The 27705-nt window shown below is 35.9% G+C and overlaps 1 protein-coding gene across 1 annotated transcript in view; it reads right to left on the reverse strand.

Moving 5' to 3' along the window:
- Window positions 1-27705, reverse strand: part of LOC144964162 (focadhesin-like) — a 377317-nt gene that overhangs the window by 56881 nt on the left and 292731 nt on the right. Inside the window, exons 8-13 of the mRNA XM_078898108.1 lie at window positions 25085-25342; window positions 22328-22418; window positions 14935-15143; window positions 11504-11812; window positions 8204-8308; window positions 1-68 (exon numbers count right to left, since the gene is read on the reverse strand). The exon at window positions 1-68 is cut by the window's left edge and continues 162 nt beyond it. Coding sequence (XP_078754234.1) covers window positions 1-68; window positions 8204-8308; window positions 11504-11812; window positions 14935-15143; window positions 22328-22418; window positions 25085-25342 — 1040 coding nt within the window. The remainder of the gene's footprint in view (window positions 69-8203; window positions 8309-11503; window positions 11813-14934; window positions 15144-22327; window positions 22419-25084; window positions 25343-27705) is intronic.

A 27705-nucleotide genomic window follows, 5' to 3' on the forward strand; every position in this document is an offset into this window, starting at 1 on the left:
GACAAAGCATGCAGAGAGGGCACGCTAGCCAGAGCCTGAATCGTTTTCAACGTTGCAGGAACGCAATACTGTGGAAAATAATGACTTGTATGTGTAATGCCCTTTATATCAGTAGGTTGATTAAGAATAAAAATTTCAAGGCCTACTCTTCTATACACTGACAAAGCACATTATTGTTTTGAGGCTCAATTTAGTCAACCGAGTTTTAAAGTTTAAGGTTTCTGGTCAAAATAATAAAAAAGAGTATTAATATTAATATAGTTCCACAATAAAAGAAAAACAGCTTGAAAACTGAGCACGAACACATATAGCCCAATATCCACTAAACGTGCTCAAAGCGCTTTACAATGGGGTCCCAAGCCAACATCAACACTAAACTTGTTGCCAAGGATGGCATGACGCTTGTTAGGCGATATTGCAATTTTTTTTCTGACAGAGACAACGCTATTAACGACCAGGTACTCATTTTTGCCATATTATTTTTGTGTGGCTGGATTACTCAGTGGCTAGAGTAACCGCTCGTTGTTCTCTCTCTCTCTCTCTCTCTCTCTCTCACCTCTCTCTCTCTCTCTCTCTCTCTCTCAGCCAGGCGGAGGGTGTCGTGTCAATTGGATCCTGAGTTTGGCACTGACCCCATGTTTTTATTTTCTGTTTTCCTCTGGCACTTCTCAACATCCTATATTTCTCATCATTATTGATACAAGTGCTCGCCCCACACTTTTAATGCATTTGAAGCGAGTGATAGCGGTTTTGAGCCTTGACGTCGGATCCGTTATGGTATGAGCCGGTAAAAGAGATAACCATCTTACAGAGCTTGTCGTCATTGAGGGCTTCATAACAGCTCACGTTTACCATGACTCAATCCTGTTATCAAACATGCTATTATTAGTATCACATTGTTTTCCTCCGTTGCTATTAAAATTGCTAGTTCTAATTGAATTAATATAGATCAATACCGTGATTTAGTTATCTAGCGATCATTTTCCAAAGTGTATTTGTGTTCTTGGAGCAAAGAAAAAAAAAGGCCACGAGGAAAAAAAAACACCGTAGGACAGTAAAGAACGTTTACGCGATTTTCAACATTGTACATTTACGCATATCTACTTTTGCACTCCGCGAAATTTTGGATTTTTTTTCAACCACACCACATTTGATTAAACATGTATCTATTTATTTAACTCAAATTCGTGTATTATACCTGACATTCTCTTAACTTTCTAATGATGTAAGAATTATACCAATGTTACAACAGTTATAAAGTTATTTACTGTTATTCACAGCCCAGTTTAAATTAACGCTCAGGATATAATCATAACAACCCATTATTACTGAACTAAATAACATATTCAATCGGGACACTGTCAATGTATTCCTTCCCCCCTGGGGATAGATTTCATTTGGTAGAAATATTCAAACATATAAAGGACTGGGACTGCTGTGAAAAAAAGGAAGCTTTGAAGACGATTACTATTAATGATGTCTGAAGGCTATTCCCGAAATTAATGAAGTAAGAAAATAATAAGCTGTTTTGAAAATCCTTCCAAAGTTACGATCAAACCAGCCAATAAGTTTTAAATGGGCGGATTTTTCTTCTTCTAATAAGTGTCATTGTTTCTTGGTTTTATTCTTATGAATTTTATGGCACTTGCAACAATTTTGGGTCATTTCAGAACCAGTAATAAGAAAAATGGCGGGATAGATCTCCAGTTATAAACACTAAATAGAGAAATAAGACAGGGAATAGTATCCACCAGAGTGTAAATTTTGAGATCAACTTCAGTCATACACTCAGACACCGTTTCAAGCCTGTATTATGTGACTTAAACCAGATGTAAAAAAAATGATTGTAAAGTCAAAATGACCGGAAATTATATCAGAAACTGCTTTTTGTCATTTTAAGGAACAATATCGATTATTGGCCTCAACATAACACACAAACTTGATCCAAGTTTTTTTTTTGTTGTTTTTTTTTTACCTATGATACCATAAATGTTATTTTTGGCAACTAAATCACCCCGGCATAACACCATATCAAGGCGATAGGTCACTAATAGAGCATCCCCGCCAAGAGGCTTACACTCAAAATACAGAAAATAAATATCAATTGATAAAGCCAAAATCATTTATACCAAGAAGATTTGCACGGATAAAACTCGTCTCCCCCCCCCCCCCCCCCCCCCCACCCCTCCGTGAAAAACCACACATTTGATTTTTTCCTCTCATCAAGAACCTAGGCGGGTTTCTGGCGAAACCAAGTAATCTCGTTTCCAGGGAAGGGAAGGATAGACAGCAACATAAAAGGGGATTTGGGGAGATTTAGTGGTATAAAGGACAACGCAATTGTGCGGTAAAAGCCGTGGTTAGTGAATTAACCAATTATTTCGTTAAAACAAATGACACAGGCTGAGCTCTTCGTCCGCCAAGGGCATTTACATGGTTTGGATAAAGGTTTGTACTATTGCTTCATAGAATAAATGAAATGAATTTGTTCTCAACAAAGACGATATTTTTCAAAGTTTAAAGATACTGAAATGATATTTATGGCAAATTTCGTTATCACAAAGAGGAAACCATGAACGAGTTTCAGAAATGCACGGTATTTATCTTTATGGTATATTAAACAAGGGAAAACAACAACATTCAATGACACTTTTAATATATTTCTTATTTGGCTGTAAACACAGCTACGTGCATTATAAAATTGATATGACACTATTTGATTTGAATTTCTTAGGCAATTAACCTTGTAGCCAATACTAAACAGCAGGAGACAGGCAAGTTAAAATGATAACTAAGACGGAAGTTGTCAGTATAATAAGCCCTAACAATTAAAGAGTATAAACTATGCTGCCTTCGGATAACCAACCACAATACACATCGGGGATGTTGCACACACACCACTGAAATAATGCAACCAAAGCAGTCAAAACTGCTGGTTCTAATAAACACTCCAATACTCACAATCGCTAAAACATTTAAAAATAGATATAAAACAATCATATAGGGCACTTTAATAGTTTTACCAAGCTCAATGCGCTTAAGGTTGCTTTATTTATTCCCCTACTAGGGGTATATGTAGGTTTGAATGGTTAGGAGCCATTGGGTAACACTGCATATCTTGCTCATGTTTTATTTCAAGAAGTTGTGACTACAACGGTCACAGCACGGGGCCATGTATTTTTAAGTCAAGTACTTATCTGAATTTATGTTAAAAGCGAGTGTTGATCATGCATTCCTGAAACATATTCTCAATCGTGAGATTTATCTCTTCCACACCATCACGTTGTAATTAAGGTTCACGACACACATTTATTACGAAAGTAAGAGGAAAAAGAGAGGAATGAAGGTAAAGTGCCACACTGTATTGACACGATATAATATCTCCATTACAAAGGCTGGGTACTGGATTAACTTGACAATGGTGGGTGTGGACGTCGAGAGGAGTGTCAGTCCTTTATAACATCTACTAAAAAGGCTGTGAATTATAATATTTAATTAATTTTCTGTTGGTTATAGTGTGTGTGTGTGTGTGTGTGTGTGTGTTTATGTGTGTGTGTGTTTGAGAAAGAAAGAGAGATAGAGAGAGAGAGAGAGAGAGAGAGAGAGAGAGAGAGAGAGAGAGAGAGAGAAAGAAAGAGAGATAGAGAGAGAGAGAGAGAGAGAGAGAGAGAGAGAGAGAGAGAGAGAGAGAGAGAGAGAGAGGGGGGGAGGTGGCGTTACATATTGTAGAGACGAAATAGACCACGGAGTCCCTAGGGACTTAAATCCAATTTCCTCGTAGCGAAACTGACAGTAACAATTGGTTGCTAGCCTTAAACCAGATCTAATATTATTGTTATTATTATTATTATTATTATTATTATTATTATTATTATTATTATTATTATTATTATTATTATTATTGTTATTATTATTATTAGACTCATCATTCACTGATTATTTGTCAGATATTCTAGAAAATATTCTTTACGGAAGAGGAGAAGACTATTCTGACATTGAGTTCATCCCATCCTATATTTTGACACAATGAGTCGGGTCCAAGAATTGTGAATGTTCGATTCGATCTCTGTGCTAAAAAGCAAAGTTACACAATCGGGAATAAAAGCAAAGAAATCGCGGGCTTTTGCATGACATTATGAAATAATCCATAGTGCAAACAGTGTCAGATGCCATTAGGAATCACCAATAATGTCCTAATGAAACATGTTTGTCCCGGGATTAGAAAAAAATATATATCGAAATGTTTTTCATGAAACCGTGTCGCCCACTGGTAACGCAGAATGTCTCAGTGAAATAATCATTCCATTCTTACCCTCCGCCGAAGTACACAATCATTGTTAACAACAAGAGATGAAGTGAGTAGGAAAGAGACAGAAGACAATAGAAAATAAAAATTTCGCAGCGGTGATGGGGGTTTGAACCCGCGACCTTACTGGTACGACAACTCCGCCTGGTTGGGGAGAGCGTGACTCTACCGTATGAGCTATCCACGTTTGAACCCGCGACCTTACTGTTACGACAACTCCGCCTGGCCGGGGAGAGCGTGGCTCTACCGTATGAGCTATCCGTGGGAGAGCGTGACTCTACCGTATGAGCTATCCGTCCACGGATAGTCACGCTCTCCCCGGCCAGGCGGAGTGGTCGTACCAGACGGATAGCTCATACGGTAGAGTCACGCTCTCCCCGGCCAGGCGGAGTTGTCGTACCAGTAAGGTCGCGGCTCTCCCTGGCCAGGCGGAGTTGTCGTATCAGTAAGGTCGCGGGTTCAAACCCCCATCACCGGCGCGAAATTTTTTCATTCTCTATTGTCTTCTGGCACTTTCCTACTCACTTTATCTCTTGTTGTTATCAACATAAGTGCCAGCTCCACTCACTTTTCTGAATTAAACAATCATTGTTAATAATGTGTTTCTGAATAAAACGGCGAAGAATGGAACAGCTGAGAATTTTCATAGGTAAAATACGACTTTTTAAATTGCCAGGTTTCTGCGAATGGCGACCTTTAAGAAGACAAGCCTTAGTCATAATATTATGATGTCCATTAAATGAAGGTTGTTAAAAAAACCAAGCGTTGTCGAAACAATCATGTCTCATATCTTTTTGAAACAAATAGCAATTAATTTTTTAAAAAAATATGACGCACGCACCTAACTTACCCACTCTGTTATCACAAAAAGAAGACAATTAATTCATTGAAGTTCCACATAATTCTCCATCTTCTTTTTTCGATATTTATTTACCTTACACATAATATGTATCGTGAATTGAATCAGGCGTACCAAGAGGTAATATGTGACCCACCTTGTCAATCTAGTATTATGGTGGAATTAACTAGAGGACATTTAAAAGAAGAAAAAAAACAACTTTTAACAAAAATCCCGTTGTAAAAGTCCAAACTCACTGATCTCGTAAGTAGCTTCTTTATCAACTCGATCAGTTTAACTTAAAATTCATTTTAAAACATCAGGCTCAAACCCACATAATACTCCTTTGAAACCAATGGTAACATATGTGTGGTAGCCTGATCAAATGTGACACATGGTGAACAGTATTGAATCTATGAAGTTAGTACACTCTTTTCTTTTGAGTGAAATGCAGTACAAATTTTCAAAATAATTTAACAAAGTTGCAGGCACTTCATCAGTCCACCGTCGTTGAGGGAATAGAAAATGTTTTTCAAAACTTATCTTTGCTCATTTATCTCGAAATAGTAGAACGACAACCAATACCATTTATTGTCAGACCATCATACAAATATGGGCCTCATTGTCTCGAATTGGTTTAACCCCTCCTTACCGACTACAGGAAAACCGTCACATTTGTTACGATTCCACCAACATTTATCTCATTCAGCTTTTTTTTGTAATCACAAAATTTGAAGATTTTAAAAATCATAGTTATAAGACCTTGATTCTGCGTAAATGTACATGTATTTATTTTATTTGAGTAAAGGCTTAAAAATATATTTTTATGTTATATGGGTCAATGTTCAGTGGATAATCGTAAAAAGGGTCGGTGAGGAGAGAGTTAACATCGGGGTGAATCAGGTACCAACAACTAAATTTAAAGGCAAAATGATCGGATAACTGAAATTTTATATTACGTTTCGCAGTTTGAAAAAAAAATTATCCATTCTCCTCAAGAACATATTTCGATTTAATGCAATTTTCATATTCCTAACCATAGGTTCATCTTCAGCATCCAGTCCACCCCAACATAATACCACTTTGAGATTATGGTTATCATATTATGCACATTAAAGAAGGAATGGGACAATCTCTAATCGAGCGACTCTGAGCGACCTCGAACTCTGGACATTCAAATCCGAAGGCGAGTGTCATATCACTAGACCACATAGCCGCATCATTAGTAACATGTCGTGTCTGTCATAGTGAAAAAAAAAATATGAATCTTCCAATTGTTATCTTGAGTGAAGCGATAGGCTTAATGTGGCAGTCGTTAGGATCTGAATATGAATACAGCATGCGTTAATGGAATATCTCTTGACTGACAACTTGTCGCACTTGTCTTGTGCTATTACCACAGGGATAATATAAAAATCACAACAACTCACGGAACTAGAAAGCAAGACAGCGTTAACCCTTTAACGGTAGGGCTCGACTTGATTCTAATCCAAGAGTAGATTCTACCGTTTTCACGATGCGACTCGGGGATTCATTAGTCAAACCAATAGATAACAAAAGTGCGATGCCAAAAAACTGGTTCCAATCTAATTAGAAGTGTAAAACCACTCTATTCCGGAGGACTGGATACATACCTTGGGTAATGGATCTCCGAGGGCCCGTTTTCATGAAAAAGGACTAGCGCCAGTAATTTACAAGTCTAGTAAATGACTTGCTAGTCTTAAGCCTAAGCGAAGTAAGTGACTAAAAATCGGATTTCATGAACGTTTTCTAATCTCTTGCACAGATGTAGGCGTTGTAAGGACAGTGACTAAATCTGCTATTTTGTGCTAGTACCATCACGCTTTCTGGTACACGAAGGCAGGTTAGATACCCGCCTTCACACTTTCAACGCAAAAGATTTCCAAAGAGAAATGAGAACGCATCCGGTATATCTCGATAATATTTCGTTTCGTTTCATACTTGAACTTACTTTTGAAATGGCATTGACTGTCGACTGATAGACTGCAATAACTGCAATATGTCCATGATCGACTGTCATTTCTATATTTAGGCAAATGAAAGTTTCATTGAAACGCAAACAGATTGAACCAAAAAAAAAAAAACCAAAAAAACAACAAAACAAACAAAAACAACAACAACAACAACAAACAAACAAAACAGAATGTGTGTTCTAATGAATCACATTATTTCAGTCGATTACAAAAAGCAGAATAACTTTTGTCGCCACTATACTTTCTAATCGTTTTTTATTTGGTTGTTCTTTGACGCGAGCCCTTCCACTTCCGAGTCTCAGTTCACTGGCAACTCGCGAGCTGATTATATTCGTTTTTTTTTGGTTTTTACTCACAAAGATGTGTACTTTCGACGAACTGCACTGATCTTACAGTTTTTAAAAGCCAGTGTAAAAAGCAGCAGAATACTTTTGCCTCTGTCATTCGTAACCGACGCATTTTCCTTCCGAATCGAAGCATATTCAATCTAAAAATAGCTGCTATCTTACCGACGCTATGATGTATCCTAGTAACTAGTCTCAGACTAAGCCTGAAGTCCGGCTTCAGCAAATGACTAAAACTTGGCAAAACTTCGTCAGAAGGTGTCGTGATTTTAGTCTGGGTCTTGCTTAGTCAGCTCATATGAAATCCGATGTTTTCAAGTCCTTGACTATAGTCAGAGACTAAGCGCTAGTCCGCGGTCATGAAAACGGGCCCTGGTTTCAGGGTGGTGGCATCATATTTTCTAGTATAAATATGATGATTGTCAATAAAGATAATCCAGCCTCGCTCTTTTACGCAGCGTCCCGTAATTCTAAGACTATGCCTATACATCCTGCTAGTAAATTAGTTATGCCACCTTATGATTCAATATATAACCAATTCATAATTAGTCATCCCGAAGGACTGGTTACATAAGCACTTCCAAGAATTTTGGAACCGGAAAAGTAGAAGCTGTACCTGCTGCAGAGATAACCAGCCGATAAAGAGTTAAAAATGAAAAGTGATAAGGAGGTAAGGCAACGAGTGTAATTAACAAATTTAGTATCGATTTTCAGTGATTACCTTGTGCGTGGCTGATAGAGGAATACCCTCGAACAGAGCGAGCCGTACATCTGGATTGGGGTTTTTACCAATGACATATAGCAGGATGGGGAGAAAATCCGGTGCCTGAAAAACGTTGGAAACAGAGTGAGGGGGGAATAATATATTATTTTTAGAAAACATTTCTAGATATCTTAAGCGAAACGACTGCTGCCAATGATAGTGCATTTACAAATAGATTTTGATTTAGATGCAAAATAGTGCACTTTTCGTTTAACGCTTAAATGAAAACAAAAAGCTGCTCAGCGCGGATGATATTGCACGTTATTAGTTCAATTGATGAAATGCCATTGACGCCATTCAACGCAAGTGGTCAGTTCACTTCACAATCCTCCAAAGATAATGGTATCTAATTTAAGCTTGCTAATACGTTCTTTGGTTAAGTTTTTTTTTTTTAGGAGAATGAATCTGATTTCTTAACAAATACAAACAAAAACGTCACGCTTCTGGTAATTTTAACTTTTAAATATATCTTATCGATAACTGGTTCATCTCAACCTTATACCGTTTTGTGGCGATGAGTCACATTTCTGCACCTCTTCCAACCCCCCGCCCCACATTCTGTTTCTTTCCCTCCTTTCCTCAATCCTGAGTAATATAAGATCAGGTGTTGGGATGAACCAATGCTTGTGTTGATTACAAAGGGGTAGCATATTAACTCAATGGTAGATCACTCCTCATACAATTAATGGGATCAGTGTCAATCCCGAATGCAGTCGAGATTTGTCTCCCCTTCCCCCTCCCTTCTTGTCTTACGAATACTGAATAGGTAGGCTACGTCTGGTAGAATGTATTTTATGATAAGACTAGTATTCTGCTATCGAAAGGGTTGTAAGTGATTGATTGCCACTGCATGTTAAATGCCATGCATAGAAACCAACATAAACTCCTGCTTCAATGGGCCATGAAGGACTACTACAGATAAACTTTTCTCCTCATGGAATACCAGATTCTCTTTAAGCTAATCAGTTTAGCTATTCATCTCGGCTTTGAGTTATTTTCACTGAAATATTTTGAAAGATCATATTATGCTATTTTTTGTTTCAAAACTAAATCGCTAGGCCAGCAATTCTTTAAAAATATTGAGTGTAAATCAATCGTTTTAGGAAATAGGTTTATTGAAACTGCTAAGGTTGTTGTAAAGTTGGGTGTATTTAATGATTCATATGTGTCTTTTACCAGCCAAGAAAATAAAATCGTAAGGTTAATGCACATGGAAATGAGAAGAATACTTAGTGTTAGACATCTCATTACAAGAGACATCTCGGCCTTGTTAGTTAATTCTCTAACATGTCAAAGCAAGATTATTGCAATTCTCTCCTCTCTTCTATAAATAAAGACAAAATAAAATCCCGCCAGGTCGCAAAGAACGATGCTGCCAGGCTTATTTATAGAAAGAGGAGAAATCAATCTGCATCGGGTTTGCTAAGAGAACTCACTGGGTTCATGTTCAGAAACGTACATAATATAAGATATGTATTATTGTTTTTAAATCACTGCACTCTGACATGCTCTAATTCTACGTCCCAAAGAAAAATCTGAGATCAAAGTCTGATAATCATATTCTTGGCGAGCATGCGTTTAAATTTTCGTCACCCATTATCTGGAACTCCCTTCCAAGATATTAATATCAAAGACAGTAATGATGCATAATTCTTTAAAAACATCGTAAAACGTTTCTTTTTAATATGTAACACTGTAGAATTATATTGCTTTGGTTCATACTGCATGTTTGAGTGGTTGTATGTTTGAGTGAAAATTGTCACGTTACTTGCGCTTTGAACTTGTTGAGATACGGGGTAATGTGCTATATAAAAACCATATCATATCATTATTATAAATCATTTATAATTTAAGAAACGTGTTTCAGTTATCTTAAATTTGGTGGACATGACGAGAGTCTGGTTTTGTATCATGGTTTAGCTGGTGAACAGTTTACTGAAATGTAAACATTAATATTGTCGTGTTTCAAGAGGTCTCGGGTTTGAGGCATTCGGCAAGTTGAGGGTCATTTTAATCGACTATTATCTAAAATATGATTTATTTTTCAGGCTAAAAAAGGGGTTTTACCAGAGCAATGCAGAACCGATTTTAACTCAATAGTCTTTTAGAGTTATAAGGTCAATAAAGCCTCCAAAGGAGGATAGTCCCTTAGCTCAAACAAATGTGTGGCAATGGATTATGAGTCTTTTTAACACCAATCTATCTCTAAGCCATGACCGCGGGGAGATATTACTATAGTTAGATGAATTGACATTTAATAGTTTCTTTCTTTTTGTGTTTTGAAGGAATTGGAGCAATTTTTGAGCCGAAAGTAAGTTAGTTGTCAAAAATAAAAACAAAACAAACCAAAAACAAAATCAAAACAATACAAAAACGAATTACGCAATAAGATGGATTTGCACCGGACATACTATACGCAGATCACCCTCGGGTAGAAGGAGATAGACATTGGTTCGGGAAATCCCAGTAAACACCTTATCTTATATTGCTCAGGGTCAAAGAAATGAAGACAAGAAAGAGAATGGAAAGGGGTTGTGGGAGAGGGGGGAGGGGGGGGGGGCGGTCACACAGAAATGTGAACCATCGCTACGAAACGGTATTATGTTGAGATGAACCAGTTATCGAAAAGATAGCTGATATTTATAAAAGATAGAGTAATGTGAAGTTTTTGGTTTTGTCAGAAATCATAATCATTCTCCTAAATCATTCAAAAATTAACCAAAGTGTTATATTTATATTATGTTGTGTTTTTTTTTTTTAGAAATAAGCAACCCTGACATAATACCGTGTTGAGACGAATGGTCAGTGATACGGATTGTAGTAATAGTAGTAGTAGTAGTAGTAGTAGTAGTAGTAGTAGTAGTAGTAGTAGTAGTAGTAGTCGTAGTAGTAGTAGAGTAGTAGTAGTAGTAGTAGTAGTAGTAGTAGTAGTAGTAGTAGTAGTAGTAGTAGTATAGTAATAGTAGTATAGTAGTAGTAGTAGTAGTAGTAGTAGTAGTAGTAGTAGTAGTAGTAGTAGTAGTTAGTAGTAGTAGTAGTATAGTAGTAGAGTAGTAGTAGTAGTAGAAGAAGAAGAAGAAGAAGAAGAAGAAGAAGAAGAAGAAGAAGAAGAAGAAGAAGAAGAAGAAGAAGAAGAAACCTAGTAAAGAAATGTGCTCCATATTTCACAGTGCTAGAAGCACAATATCCAACTATAACTATATTATATCAATCAAGCGACTCTCTGTCCTTTAAACTTAAATTTCAGTATTTACATACCTGGTTAGGATCAAGTGTGGCTATTTTGACCATCACCTCCACGGCAGTCTTGGTTAGCTGCGCATCTCCGCTAGTCACCAAGAGAGCTATCAACAAATTACTCAACACTGGAGTGCAATGGTCAGCTGATGATAAATTGTCATGAACATTAGTCAGCCAGACTGTCAATCTCTCATTCGAAATATCTTTATTCCAATCAGGATTTTCGTGTTCGGTATCACTCATATTGTTCACCAGGTCCTGAATCATGAAAACCGCAGTTCCACAGATATACCCTTTCTCTGATATGAAGGTTGGTATATCATAGCTCTGAAAAAAGTATATGTGAGCGAAAAATAAATAACCAAGTTAGAAATTTGTAAATTTTTGTTGTGATCCGCAACAATAACAAGTCACAGTACTGATTTTAGTAATAGGGCAGTATTATTGATCAAGCGCGGTCCTTTCCTCATTTGTTTCCACGTTACTCATTGAAAAAGCAAAGTATTTTTCTGTTATCTTTTCATATAATTTTCAACTTGCCTTTCTCTCCAATTCTAAGTCCAATGGAGCTATGGCTGAGTCACAATTTGAACGCGGAGTAGACAATTATATATGTCAAGACACAAACAGTCAATCTCTCTCTCTCTCTCTCTCTCTCTCTCTCTCTCTCTCTCTCTCTCTCTCTCTCTCTCTCTCTCTTCTTTCCTCTCTCCATTTCTCCGGCATTTAAATTGACCTCATACTGTGTTGAAACATGTCTCAGATCTATGAATGATTTAAAAACTCAACAGCTTTCATTATAATTTCGTACCGTCTAGTGATCTTATTCTCTTTTCAACGTTCTGATTTTTGAGGATTTTAAGCCGAAGTTATTCCGATATTGTTCACGTGACCTGGGATAGGACCAAACTCTGCCGTCGATGACACACTTTATTTCCGTTTTGGTCAGAAAAAGATTTTTAAAAAAATAGCGATAGTTTAAGAAGACATCCAATCCAACATGCCAAAAAGCCTTAATTAAAGCATGACGTAAGGTAGCATTGTTTTTATATTTTATACTATCTAAATATCAAATGAAATGTTAGTCGTCCATTTCAAAATTGTCCAATTTTATAAAACCTTGTATCCCAGCTAATACTGATATCTCGTGGTGGTTCTTTAGCTTAAATTATAAGATTTGTCATACGTTACAATATTTACAGTTATCATGCTTTTTACCCCAATTTGCACAATTCAAGGGCTTTTGGGACCTACTTTCCCCAACTACTACTACTACTACTACTACTACTACTACTACTACTACTACTACTACTACTACTAGTAGTAGCAGCAGCAGTAGTAGTAGTAGTAGTAGTAGTAGTAGTAGTAGTAGTAGTAGTAGTAGTAGTAGTAGTAGTAGTAGCAGTAGTAGTAGTAGTAGTAGTAGTAGTAGTAGTAGTAGTAGTAGTAGTAGTAGTAGTAGTAGTAGTAGTAGTAGTAGTAGTAGTAGTAGTAGTAGTAGTAGCGTATGGCTACACCTCCAAATTCATTTCGTCAACCCAGCTTCGAAAGTCTTCCTCCGCCCTAAGGACTGTTTCATAGCCACCTTGAAGGTGGCTATTTCCCCTACTACAGTGACATAATCTAGCCTTCAGATTTATTTACCAGTGAACGCCTTATTCTGGTCAAGATGGAATAATACATGGTATCGTTGTACCACAGATTGTTGGTGTCTTTTAAGACGTTTCACTGGCTTCCGATAAAGGAGGCTGTGACTTAACCTCTTGCTAGTCTTCGAAAATAAAGATTTTGTTTATGTAGCTTTAACTGACACATACGCATCGATGAATATTGTATAACATTATTACTACCTGGTGAGAGTCTAGATTAACATTAAGTTCATCCTGACACGTACTTGGCTATTCTACAACACATACACACACACACACACACACACACATATACACGCACCCACCCACTCACCGACACACAAACCCACACGCAGAGAGAGAGAGAGAGAGAGAGAGAGAGAGAGAGAGAGAGAGAGAGAAAGAAAGAGAGAGAGAGAAAGAAAGACAGAGAGAGAGAGAGAGAGAGAGAGAGAGAGAGAGAGAGAGAGAGAGAGAGAGAGAGAGAGAGAGAGAGAGAGAGAGAGATCATTACCACGGACGATTTGATAAAGGCAAGAGATAAAAAGGGTGATTCTTAGTTGAATACCAGTGCATTATGAAACAAATTGAAAGGTCAGGGAACTTTGCTGGTTAATCCGTACGAAGATGAAGTAACTCCTTTAAATTACTCGTATTACGCACATTTTATTGTGGCGTTTTAAAGAAACGAATTAAATGTATCCATTTATTGCAGATTATTTCCAACTTTACATCAAAACAATTGTAGCTAAAATAGAGATAAATATAACAGGAATTAATTCCATTCAAGATTTTAAAAATATATTCATTTGTCGACTTTTCATCCTGTTTTAAGAATGCATCAAATTGATCTTAGCAGTTAAAATAATGAAGTTAAAAGGGAGACATCTAGCACTTAAATAACAGCTGGATTCCCAGCCGCCACAATACGTATAACCACCTGGAATCGTTATAAAAGAGATAAGAGGCTAAAAAAGTAATTCAAAAGCCACATAATTAAATTATATTCGTAAACGTCCTCTCCGGTGGCTTAATGAAACAAATAAATAATTCAATAAATAAATAAATAAAAATAAATACATAATATATAAATAGACCAATAAATAAATATATAAACGAATAAATAAATACATAGACAGAGAAATAAATAAAGGTGCGGTATAACTAAAATTAATTTTTTTGGACATTGGTAAAAGTTTAGACAATGAATCAAGTTTACTGTCGTACTCTGACAAAGCACATCGTTTAGTATTCTGGCCTGACACTAAACAAAAATAACGACCAATTAAAATAATCATAAACTTGTTAAAAGATCTCAAAGCTGAAAAAATGTGCTTTCCCAAGTGTGCGACGTTTTAGCATCCAACGAGCCTCGATAATTAAAAAATAAAAATGATGAAAGAGCATTCGGATGAAATTTTTGCTGCGGATTAAAAAAAAAATGAAAAGAAAGAGAAGTAACGCCTTATCAGATTATGATCCTGATATAAATGCCTGGCAAGCAAGCACTGAGGGTTCTCTTGGAGAGTCACGCGCTTAATAAACTTTATAATCATAATAAAGCAATGTAATTCACAAGTGCGAACCGATCTCATTTAAGAAAATCATGTCGACCAAACTCCCCAAGGAACAACAAATCACACGACACGATTATATATATATATATATATAATATATATATATATATATATATATATATATATATATATATGTGTGTGTGTGTGTGTGTGTGTGTGTGTGTGTGTATAATATATTACTGAATTTAAAACATTCGAGGCGAATGGTTAAAGAAAGATAAACTCAAACTAAAAACGAACTCACGTGTTGTTTTATCATTGAACTGGCCTTGATTTTGTCTTCAACAATTTTCAAAAGAGCCTGTGATGTCTGGAGTGTGGTCTTGACCTGCCTCGATTGGTCTTGCAGGTTTCCAAGCGATGACGTCACGGACAGGATGCGCAACAGAGACGACACCAACAAGGCCAAGCAAAGCGGGTTGGGCGATTTCGACTTTTCAACGATAATTGTTGCTGAAGATAAATCAAGGAAAGTTATAATTTAGAAAATGAAACCTTTTTGCTGTATAACCATTTATCAGGAAAACACACTGAATGATTACAACATTACCGACTATTAATGAATAAATACGTATTCCATGTCTTTAGCTAACATCCTAGATTTCTTTTCAGATAGCAGACAATTAACACTCGATACAACACTCAGATCCACAATATTATGACATGGGCTGAAAATTCATATAGTGTAAATGAACACAATTGCCTTTGATATATACATCTAAATGGATTCATAAAAAGACATGTCAGACACATCCAGTTAAAGTCAAGGTTATTTAGAAATTCTAACTCGAAGTATATTGGGTAGTTTTTAAGAAAATCAACATCAAAGAATAGAGACTTTAAATAAATAACGTGCAGGGTCAAATAACAGACTTCCCCATCATGAAGTATACAGGGTGTCCAGTAAAACTTCAGGCTCAAATTTACGACCTTGAAACAAACTTTACGACGAAGGAAATTAAAATATTATATTATTAAAAGATTTTCTTCTGAATATAATGCTTTATGCTCATATTACATTTACCTAAGCATCAATTTTCTAAAAAAAATCCTATTTCAAACAACTTTAATATATTTTTTTCACGAGTTATTATGTGCTTGTATATGTATGTATGTATGTATGTGTGTGTGTGTGTGTGTGTGTGTGTGTGTGTGTGTTATTTTAAGACAGTGGGGGAGGGAATACATATACTACTATTTAGAAATACTTTTTCATTCTAAAATGTCTCTTCGAATTGTATGCCAGACACAAGTTGTAAAAAAGTAGTTGAAGAAGTTTTGGTCGTTTTAGTGTTCTTAATATAAAGCGGTGGTGGTATTGACTAAACGTTGCGGTGGTAGTAGTAGTAGTAGTAGTAGTAGTAGTAGTAGTAGTAGTAGTAGTAGTAGTAGTAGTAGTGTAGTAGTAGTAGTAGTAGTAGTAGTAGTAGTAGATAGTAGTAGTTAAGTAGTAAGAGAATAGTAATAGTAGTAGTAAGTAGTAGTAAGTGAATAGTTAGTAGTAGTAGTAGTATAGTAGTAGTAGTAGTAGTAGTATAGTAGTTAGTATAGTAGTAGTAGTAGTAGTAGTAGTAGTGTAGAGTAGTAGTATAGTAAGTAGATAGTAGTAGTAGTAGTAGTAGTAGTAGTAGTAGTAGTATAGTAGTTAGTAGTAGTAGTAGTAGTAGTAGTAGTAGGATAGTAGTAGTAGTAGTATAGTAGTATGTAGTAGTATAGATAGTAAGTAGTAATAGTGTAGTAGTAGTAGGTAGTAGTAGTAGTAGTAGTTAGTAGTAGTAGTATAGTAGTATAGTAGTAGTAGTAGTAGTAGTAGTAGTAGTATTAGTATTAGTATTAGTAGTAGTAGTAGTAGTAGTAGTAGTAGTAGTAGTAGTAGTAGTAGTAGTAGTAGTAGTAGTAGTACTTGTAGTGGTAGTGCGGAACAAATATATTATGGGATGCTAGAGAGTCGATATAGAAAACAAATTGAGACAAATCGGTGGTCGGCGGATCAAACCTCTGAAGTTCCGATTTTCATGATCGGCGGATCAAAACTCTGAAGCTTACATACGAGCTTTGCGCACCATGGTTTATTTAATTTTGGGCGGATAAGAACTCTGATGTCATCAGACTCCCCTCCCCGTAGATTGCCCAATAAGCATGAAACAGAACTGTTGGAGTAAATAGTTATTCGTATATTATATTTATAACTACCCTTCCCTTAATATTAAAGTCAAGAACTTTAATTTCGTGGGTTTTTTTTGTATTATACCTCTATATACATATTACTACTCGAACTAAAAAATGTAAACACGATGACTGATCTGAGATGATAAGAGAGAAAGCACCGATGTTAAACAATTTAAAAGAAGGTATTTTTAAAAATACCGAAATCAGGAGAGTAAGTATGAAACTATTAATCGTATTTAAGGCGTCTGTTTATCTTACTTTGCCAATGTTTCTCTAGGACTTTAAGAAAGCAAAGTAATCAATTAATATCAGCAATTAATATTTAAAAAATTGCCACATATTTCTGTACCGTGACGCTTTTTTATGCATCCGTCTTGGGAAAGAGAAAAGGAAAAAGAAGCATGTCTTATTCATCTATTTAAAGATCTTAATTCAAATCTTCACAATCATCTAAATATGATTGATATACCTACCTGTTAATATAGATTTTACGAGAATACTAATTGTGATGTGAGAATCTATGAAACCTCGAAGTTCGGTCCCTTTTTTGATTGTTTGTCTCTAGGGGTTTTCCGGGGCTAGCGACACTTGTAAGACATTTCAGCGCAGGTAAAATGGAAGATGACAGGGGAAAAAGTTTAAGGTCTGAAGTTAAAAGCGCCAAAGAAACAGTAAGACAGAGGGGACTGGTTCGAATAGGGACATAGGATATTCAGCGACAATTCCCATCTAGGCACAGGCAAGGGATCCCGACGTGCAGGATACACGGAAATGTTTACAACGTAAAATACGGTATATTTAACAATAAACACTTTAAAAGCTTATAAGAGAGATATGACTTGCGAGAAAAACATACCATCTCAAAAAAAAAAAAAAAAAAAAAAAAAGAATTATAAATTTGATAGCTTCCCTCTCAGTTATTGATCCCCGTCTGGACCAGGAAATAGCGATAATTTCAATCCAAAACAAAAACAGAAAGCAACATGGAAAGGTAAAACAGATATGGGTAAATAAACAACACAAGCCCGGTTTCCATCCACAATTGGAGATCCGGAAACCCATCCATGGCACTTTTTCCTCTTCACTCGAGCTAACTAATAAATTCATTAGGACAAAAAATATTTATCCTAGAAAGTAATTACGCTCGCTCATGTTCCCGTCCGACTGTCTTCTTCGAGACCAAAGATCCGAAGATGAGTCTAGGCATAGTCTCATTAAAGGAAAAGAACGAAAATTCACATTGAAAAGATATAGATAGAATGCGCTTGGCCAAGGAGTTCACAACATTGCCATCCGGAAGTATAACGGACCAACACACAAACTCTGTGTAACCATGAACTTTTATAGTCTGGTTAATACAGTTTAGTGAGAACAACTCACAAATGCGGATGGCAAAAACAATAACAAAGGCCTGAGTGACGTCATCTGCATACTATCTATAGTAAGGGGTAGAAGAAAAGTCAAAACAGACCGTTTATCAAAAGTTCATTACCAGACAATCAGAAATCGTCGCCACTCTAATGGAATTTTCAAACGTTGGGGCGCGTTATTTGTGGATTGTAGCAATAGAGTGAATCGGGTGTCCTTGTGTAAGGGGAGAAAACTCACAGAACAAGGACTGGAGTAAAGTAATGTATACAGTGGTGAGAGTAAGGTGGTCATTGGGGCTGAAAATCGAGTTACTGAATGGACTACAGGCGTAGTCAACCGATCTGATTGCGTTCAGCCACGTAAAACAACGTTGTCTATTTACTTTGTAATAGTCTGAAGAGGCGAGGGGTTGTGTTAACAGGCATCGGCACAGTGACGTTTTAAGGTAGATTCATAACATCCTTTGACATGCATATTTACATTCTTGGTTGTAACATTATGTGGCGTGTGAATAATCTACAGATATCAGTGATTGGATAAAACAAAGAAGGGTTCGACAGAAGAACGCTTATTAAGAGATGCAGAAAAAAAAAAGTTGACTATTAATTTTTCGTTTCTGGATCTGGACTGAACGGCAATGATTTCATCCCACGACAAAACAAAAACGAAAACCATGCCATAAAGTGGAGTCAAAGAGGGAAGATTTTGAAAGTTTAAATTCGCTTAGAAAACGCAAGAGCCATTTCAAAGACCTAGAAAGTAAACAATAAGCAAAAAAGTAAGTATATGATAAAAGGAAAAACAGACTTAAATGGCAGAGAAAACATCCTCTGTATCAACTAACCAGAGACAAAAACTAGATCTCCACCTGGACCTTCCTCAGATATAAAACTATATTAATATTATTAATAACAGTAATTTTGATATTAACAAAAACAACAGTCTATTCATAATATGAATTAGAATGCACAGCATCAGAGCAAGAAAGTGTTTAAGGGCAAAAATATCAACCCTCATTCCAATGTATACTTCATATTATTAGTGACTGAAGAAGGTGTGATCCAACCCGGAATTTTTTAAACAGTTCTTTGTGTCCAAGAGCACGCGGTATAGAAAGAATTCACCTTGTAGTTTCGTCACACATTTGACTACACAAAAATGACAAATAAGATTTTTTTTAAAATTCAAGATAAAATGCGGGCAAACTATTTTTATCACAACAATAACAGTCACCAATAGTGTAAAATTGCATCAACAGACCAACTCTGAACTCATCAAAAATTGTTAACTTTTTGCCTGACGGGTATAATTTATATATATTTGCGTTGAGAATTATTCGTCAACAAGATACCGAGCTCCATTGGCAAATTCATCCCATAGACAGTTCTGTAATTAACTCACGTCTATGATGATATTGCTTACAACGCTTACAAACCAGTGTTTCCCACGATGTCGTCCACTGGTGTAATGGGCAGGATAATTTGGGATGATGGTGATACTTAAATATATAACTTTTCACCGGCAATACTCATCTTACAGTAATAGGGTACAAGCTTGAGTTCATCGACAGGCAAAGTAGTGATCAATTCTGAATGATTTGATATTGTTTGAAAAGTATGTAAAATCTGCTTCTCCGAATTCCTTTTCTTTAGTCGCTAACAGAAAAACAAACCAAAAAAACAAAACAAAACAAAACAAAAACTAAACAAACTAAACAAAAGAAAAAAAAAAAAAACAATCTAAAACACACACACACACACACACACAAACACACACACACAATGAAAAAAAAATAATTCCAAACAATCAAATAATACCAAAAAAAAAAAACAAAAAAAAAAAAAAAACAAAAAAAAAAAAACTAAAAAAAAACAAGGGAGGAAACTATCAAAAATAACGACGTAATTACAATAAGCCTTTAATCATAAAATGTGTACACATCAAGAAGACTGGTGTACTAAGGTCAGATTGGTTTTTGAGATCCATTCTTAAAAACATTAGACGACGGAGTAAACAACCCAAAGGGTACAACAGTGACAGTGAAACAACTTCAGAGACGTTGATAAAAAAACAAAGCGAATGTAACCAAAAAGAAAATTATAAATTCTGCAACACAAAATGATGGTTAATATGTTTTGAATCTTCGAAAGGAAATGTATAACGGGAAATAAACGATAAATAGACCAATAAAAATATATTAAAAAACTAAGCCGTTGAGTGTGTATTTACGTCATGACACTTCCCACGTTTGAAAGCTCGATTGAGGCAATTTTCCGTAAAAACAATGCCAGTTGCCTCACCGATTCCTTGTCTGAACGCGCAAAGGGCCAACCAAGTATCGCTTTTTTTAAAAACGTAATTAGGATAAGGGTTCTATTGGCCTTGAGGGTAACCTGAAAACATCCAATATGGAAATTTGCTTCAGTAAAAAAAAAACAAAAAAAACGGAGCCGATTTTTTAACAGGAGTGGAGGGAAACGAGTTTATTTTTTAAACACCATTATAACTTTCACACAAACTACATTTTTAACGTGTCTAACGAAAGTAAAATAAGTTTGAAACTAGATAAGCCTGAATTAAATGGCTCACAAAACTTTTAATTATTGAAAGTGTTTGTGATATTATCAGATATAAACGTTTGAATATGTTAGTTTATTTATATCATCCCGGGCACATATCTGGGATGGATGGAGGTCACTTTAATTCCATGTCCAAGATCACTTCACCGGTTAGAAAAAAGTGACTAAAGCATGTTTTACTTGGAAAGGAGTACATCCCTTTCAATTATTAAAAGAAGATCTGCTCTATATCAATAAATCTACAATAAATACGCCTAGAAACAAGACTTTATGCCCTTGCAATTTGTTTTTCTAATCATAGAGTTGAAAATGACGACAGGAAGATGCAAATTAAAATAAAAACGGTATGGTGACCACATTATGCGTGCACGATAGAGCTAAAATAATTGGTAAAAGGACTAAATATCTTAACAGATATATCAAATAAACAAATGCAAAATTAAGTAAATTAAGCAGGTTTATATTGGTTAATATATATATATATATATATATATATATATATATATATATATATATATATATATATAAACATATAAATAACTTTTAACATAACATAAGAGCGAATGATTAATTTCTTTCTGTCTTTCTCATTATGTGCAATTTATAGTGATTTCAGTGCTATCAAACCAGTTCGCAATGTTAGTTTTGTTTTTCGTTCTTTGGGTCTTTGTTTAATTTCGACGTCCAACGTTTAATGGGCATTATTATATGGGTAGAAAGTTTCCAGCGTCTAGAAACGTGATATATTGAGAGGTGAGATCTTTAGGTTACTATAATAAAACAAAAGAAACAAATTCTCCCCCCCCCCCCCTTTCCAAGCGGGCGCTTCAATTTCACGATCCGGCATTAACTCAGTGTGATACCAAATCCAAAACTAAACTTAAAAATGTATGGGTTTTTGTAGTTGCAATATAAATTATAAAAACCCAACCCCCCCCCCCCCACCCCAAAACAAAAATAGCAACAACATCAGCAAAACATAATTCCATCTCTCTAAAAGTGAAAGTATCATATTAACTCAGATTTCAAGATGGAAAGTGAAAGAGTATTGTGCAAACCTTTCTAAAACTCGCCTTTATTAAGAAATAAAACAACAACAAAGAAATACAGCAGATGTTTCATTGAGCCTTGTGGAGAGCAGAATAATGTCCAAATTAGAGGTAAATTCCGACAACTAATTACTGCTCAAACCGGATTTTATTTTAGTTTCGTGGTGTGACAGTTGCCTTATGTTGTTAAAAGACGGTTCCAATATGCTTAAATAAATTCAATTAAATTCAAAGTTTAATTTAGGCAGATTGCCAATTCAGAACACAAAATAAAACATATAATTAATAAAACTAGTATAGTCATGTTACTTAATTTGAAAAAAAAATCAAATATATTAAATATTACTGAACATGGTGATGATGATGATGATGATGATAATGATGATGATGACGACGACGACGACGATCAAATGAAAAGATATGAAGATATGAAAAAAAAAAAAAAATGTTAGAATGATCGATGTCATACCTATGTCCAAAATTAGAGAATTCTTGTACAAACTCTGGTGAGACAGAAGATGGCTTAGCAAACAAAGAACCACGTCACTTGTGTTGGGTGTCTGGTTTGAGGAAATATGGTAAACGATTAGTTTTTAACACGTAAGGACCTTTACTAAAAATTAATGATATTATGTCTATGTGTGTCTGTGTGTGTGTATGTTAGAGAGAGGAGATGCATTTATCATTAGATTTTATTGTTTACCGACAATAGGAACAGAACGGGGGAAACATAGCAGTTCATAAATGACAATGAGATAATGAGAGTGGTCGGCATTTCATCGACCATAAGTAATTTCGTTTTGTTCATCTCTCGTCGTTTGGTTGACCTTGTTGATATAGGGAAGAAACGGATAGGTTTATTATCAATCAGCTGTGCCGCGTCTACCACACTCAAGCTCATCATTCAACACCATTGATATTTGTTTTCCAGAGCTCCACACAACAAATATTTGCTGCGCCTTAATTGGAATCTTACACCAGAAACTTATATGCAAAGACAAACAACTCACTTATACATTATTGACCGTCCCATGAGGGAAAGAATTCAACCTGAAACACGGAATCAATACACTTTTGAGAAGATGGGCTCTTTACATTTAATTTGTTACAATGTGTGTTGATGTAACTGGCCATCGATACCTCCTGCTTCGATTGAAATTGAAGGGTAAACAGAGAGTATTGAAAAGTAAAAAAAAAATGTTACAGACATAATTTGATTTAGAATTATTTTTCTTCACTGCTGGATCCATTTACATAACATAAATGCATCTTTGATGCATGGCTATTGATGCTGACATAAGTCACGAAAAATATATATCGCCCATGAAGCGAGAGTTTATCCCAGTTTCTATAACTTTAAATGGACAATAGCAAATGCTTGCTACCCCTTGGACAGAAGGCTATTTTAAAACAAAGTAATTTCCGCTAGAACAAACAATCCAATCGCTGTCGTGTAGGCTGGGGTGGGGGGAGCTCAGAAAAAAATCAACTTCCCATGTTACAGATACCTGTCTATTTGCGTGTAAAGCAAGTGCTCTATTAACTGTGCTATTGGGACGTAACGTATAATTTACATTTAGCATGAAAACGTGATCCTCTAGTCTCATTGCTGGAAAAAAAATCCCCATAAACAATAAAGATGTCGTAAGCGTCATTATTGAGATCATTAACACACTAAGGTGTGGTATGAGTGTAGCCTACTTATTGACGATACATAATCATTTAATAACTTGAGAACATCCACTATCAGCCATTTTGCTGAAACCAGAGACATGTAAACCTGTCCTTTCAACTTCACCAGAATTTTTGCAAGGTGCGTTGAATTATTAATGAATAATATGGAAATCTTATTGAAAATATTATTGAGTAAGTCTATTTGAATAAAATACTTTTGTTTTCAGAGGTGCTTTTAACCACGCACCAAGACGTCGAATCGGAAGGTCCTGGGTTTGAGCCTCGCTCGGCGCATAGTCGAGTCCTTGGAAAAGGCTCATTCTCTCTCCGTACTCAATTCAAGTGTAAACTGAGTACATGCCGTTGACTGCTTTGTCTATGTCGGGAAAAATTGTAATATCGCTTAACAAGCGTCATGTCTTATTCTACATGGTGCAGTTAGTCAAGGACCCTTTGTAAAGCGCTTTGAGCAGGTTTAGTGGATATTGCGCTATATAAAAGCTCAAGTTAAAAAAAAAGAGATTGAATAACCAATCTCTTTTTCCATTCATTCTATAGTGACATCAATCAACTTCCTTGTTGTCAGCTTAAAAAGTAAGATGGCACTCATGTTGACAAGTGTGCCAAACTTGTTTGAACATTATGTTCATAAATGCCATATCATTTGGAAATCTGTCAAAAAGCTCAGGGGCAATCGGCTTGTACCGTCAAAAGAAAATGTGTCATATATTTGTCGCGATGTGTGTGTGTGTGTGTGTGTGTGTGTGTGTATTTGTGCAAAAGTTACGTTATTCTTTGACCAATGGGGTCTGGAATGTGGGGATATTTCATATAAGTATTTACTATCTCATCATCGAGGAAGTTTTGAAAAAAAATCTTTGTTTGTGGTTTGAATCCCACCAAGTTTGAAATAAAGAGAGCGACGAGGAAAGCTCAAGATATCTAATGAATATATTGGACTATACACTTTGAACGAAAATATAGCGATGCGTTGGGCAAAGAAGAAAGTGCGTTTTGTTTAGACATCAGCCTTTAAACGCGGTGAAATTGAACTATTCTGGAAGACAAGATAATTTAGTACAGGACGATGCAAATATGTCTTATTGAGTCCTGAGAGAGAGAGAGAGAGAGAGAGAGAGAGAGAGAGAGAGAGAGAGAGAGAGAGAGAGAGAGAGAGCTCTTAGCCCGAATAGAACGAGATTGCCCAATTGTTCCTCTAAAATACCCTGCTTCAAAATTTCCAGTAGAAGACATAAAAAATTAAAGAGGCAGATTGAGGGTTTACTTCATACGGCAGCGTGAGTTCTGAACCGTGCAGAAACCTTTCAAAGGTCAAGTCACACTGGAGTGTGCTGTGTTGGGATGGAATTGGAACTGGTTTGCTTAATATTTTGTAAATTAAGAGGAATGTCTAACTATTTATTTAAAAAAAAGTATATTCATGACAGTCATTACATAATAAAACGATGATAGTATATTATCTAATGCCATAAAATAATGATAGAAAAAGTAAATCTATTAAAATAATTTTCAGAGTAAAACAAGTCCATACCAAAATTATCATCTTGGTCAGAACCACCAATGCTTCAACAAGACCGGCAGTGACCAAGTTGGACTCCACATACAGACAACACATCTCCAGACAATGCCTCAACCATTTGCAGGCTGATTCTTCCAAGTGAACTGTTCTGGCGTCTTGTGGCTCTGTATAATCTGTGTGTTTCTTAGCAGAGGCCCATCGTTGGTAGATTGCCATGGCCATGTTCTCCAGGAAGACGCCATTGTGAATGATATTCTCCCTTTTTGTGATCTGAAATGAACATATCATTCTCGTTACATCTTACTATAATGGAGCAAGAACCGAATGTTCAGGCCACAAAGGATGTTTACCAGTTACTTTAAAAAATAACTTTTTAAATAATAACTTTGTCAGTATTTTTTTAAAGTTTTGATTTAAAATTAACACCAAGTCCAACCTTTTACACACAGAGAGATTGTTTAGGCAGAACACTAATTATAAACACAACGAGGACGAACACATTAAAACTATCTGGGACAAAATATCGCAAAATATGTCTACTTTTTACTTTCAATAAGATAACATCTGGCTTTATGATAATTTTGGGAAAGTATTCAGAAAATGATTATATTTGGGTGGATGCCGTTTTTATGGAGACTTTGGCAAATCAAACCTAAGTCAATTATCATGAGAGGTAAGATTTCTTATCTTTTTGTAAGACTGAATTCTACCAAAAAAGGTCAGAAAATAATCTCGATTGCTGCGATACTCACGTATTTGGACAGTGACGAATTAACCTTCAGTAATCATTAGTTGATTTGGCATCATTCGGTTTGTTTCGTTTTGTTATTCTCATTGTCAATTCATTGCTGTCACTGACCGAAAATAAACTGGAATTATTCAAAACGCCAAACATGTTATTTTCGATTGGATTTAGATTGACCTCAAGACGTCTAGACACTTATTTTCAGAATGCCGAAGACAAAAAATAATGCAAACCACAACCCAAACTCGAAAGAGACCGTGGAAAAGGCAATAACAACCATGAGTATTATCACACTCAAACTGAAACAAATATTAATACAATTGAAATTGTACCTAAAACTACAAATGATATGGGTTTGACTCCGCACCCAGTCCCAGGGTTAATCGATCTAGAAGCCCTACTCTAAAAATTAAGCATGCAGTGCTTTCAGTTTTCTGAAGAATGAGACCGATTCATATAAGGAGAATGAGATCGAGTCATGGCTCAATCTGCATCTCCTTTGAGCTATGAGCGTTATTATTAATTAAAATTCCCCAGATGGAACGGACAAAGACAGACATTTAGTTGTGAAGATGGAAAAGTTAAAGTAGAGCTTATATATGTAAAATATTGCAATTAGAATGGTAGGCTAAAGAGATGCCATCAACATTTTTGACAGCAGAAGGAGATAGCAGTCAAACTAACAACGTTTATAATAAGTATGTTTGGTAGCAAGATAACCATCAAATGAGGAGCAAGAAGTCCCAGATAAGCAAAATATTGATGATCTTCATTCGAAGACTGGGTATTTTGCTGGTTATAATAGGGCATTTGACATATTTAAAGTGACAATAATTGTAAAGAACACAATGATATGAAACGACGTTTTGATTTTTACAAAAGAATTAAAGGTCGCGGGAACATTTCCCATGTTATAGTGCTTAAGATTTAGTTTTCATTGTTTGTCGCCTCAAAACGGGATAACGTCGGGTTGCTTTAAAATAAGTAAAATAGATTCCCTTTAATCATCCCCAAGGGGAAACTTTCTTTAGGATCTATTCCAAGGGAAGACTGAAATAACCCAGGCGTCAGCCGCAGTGCAGCGCCGCAAAGTGAGCTAGGGCGAGGTGACTTGCTCAAGGCCACACAACGAGGCGGATAATCAAACTCGATACCTTTTGGGTACGGAGCAAAGACCGTACCGCTGAGCCACGCTGCTGTCCCAGTCTCCCCCTCCCCCCTCAAATTATGAGACTCGGGTTCTTAAAAATGTTTAGAAAAAATTTCTCACTCGAAACATCCCCCCCCCCCCCGCCCCCTAAAAATATTAAAATCAACATTTCTGGTCAATTTAATGGCAAAATCCGTCTTCAGGTCTATGTGGTCCCGTGGCATGACGGTCCAGGGTTCGAGTCTCGCTTAGAGCGGCACATAGTTGAGTCCTTGGAAAAGGCTCTTTACTCACATTTTATAACGGTGCTCATGTGTAAAATGAGTACCTGGCGGGAAAAAAAATGTAAAATCGCCTAACAGGCGTTATATCTCGTCCTTTATGTTAAGTGTTGCTGTTGGCTAGTGGCCCCTTGTAAAGCGTTTTGAACACGTTTAGTGGAAACTACGCTATATAAAAGGCCTTGATAACAACCGGAGATGATGTATTGAATTATTATAAAGAAATGGAAAGATTTGGTGAAGGTGTGATAATAACTATCTAGAACTTAATGTAAAGAAAACTAAAGATATGATATTTGATTTTAGGAAAGATGGTAACATACATGAAAATATAATTATTAAAAACGAAAATGTAGAGAGGGTAGAGGAGTATAAATACCTCGGTAAAATTGTCAATGAAAGGTTAAACTGGATAAATCAGTCATGCAAAGTACTAAATAAGATGAAGACAAGATTA

The sequence above is a fragment of the Berghia stephanieae genome, chromosome 2 (genome assembly GCF_034508935.2).
Source record: "Berghia stephanieae isolate SIO BIC M18660-M18661 chromosome 2, UCSD_Bste_1.3, whole genome shotgun sequence".
Classification (NCBI taxonomy): domain Eukaryota; kingdom Metazoa; phylum Mollusca; class Gastropoda; order Nudibranchia; family Aeolidiidae; genus Berghia; species Berghia stephanieae.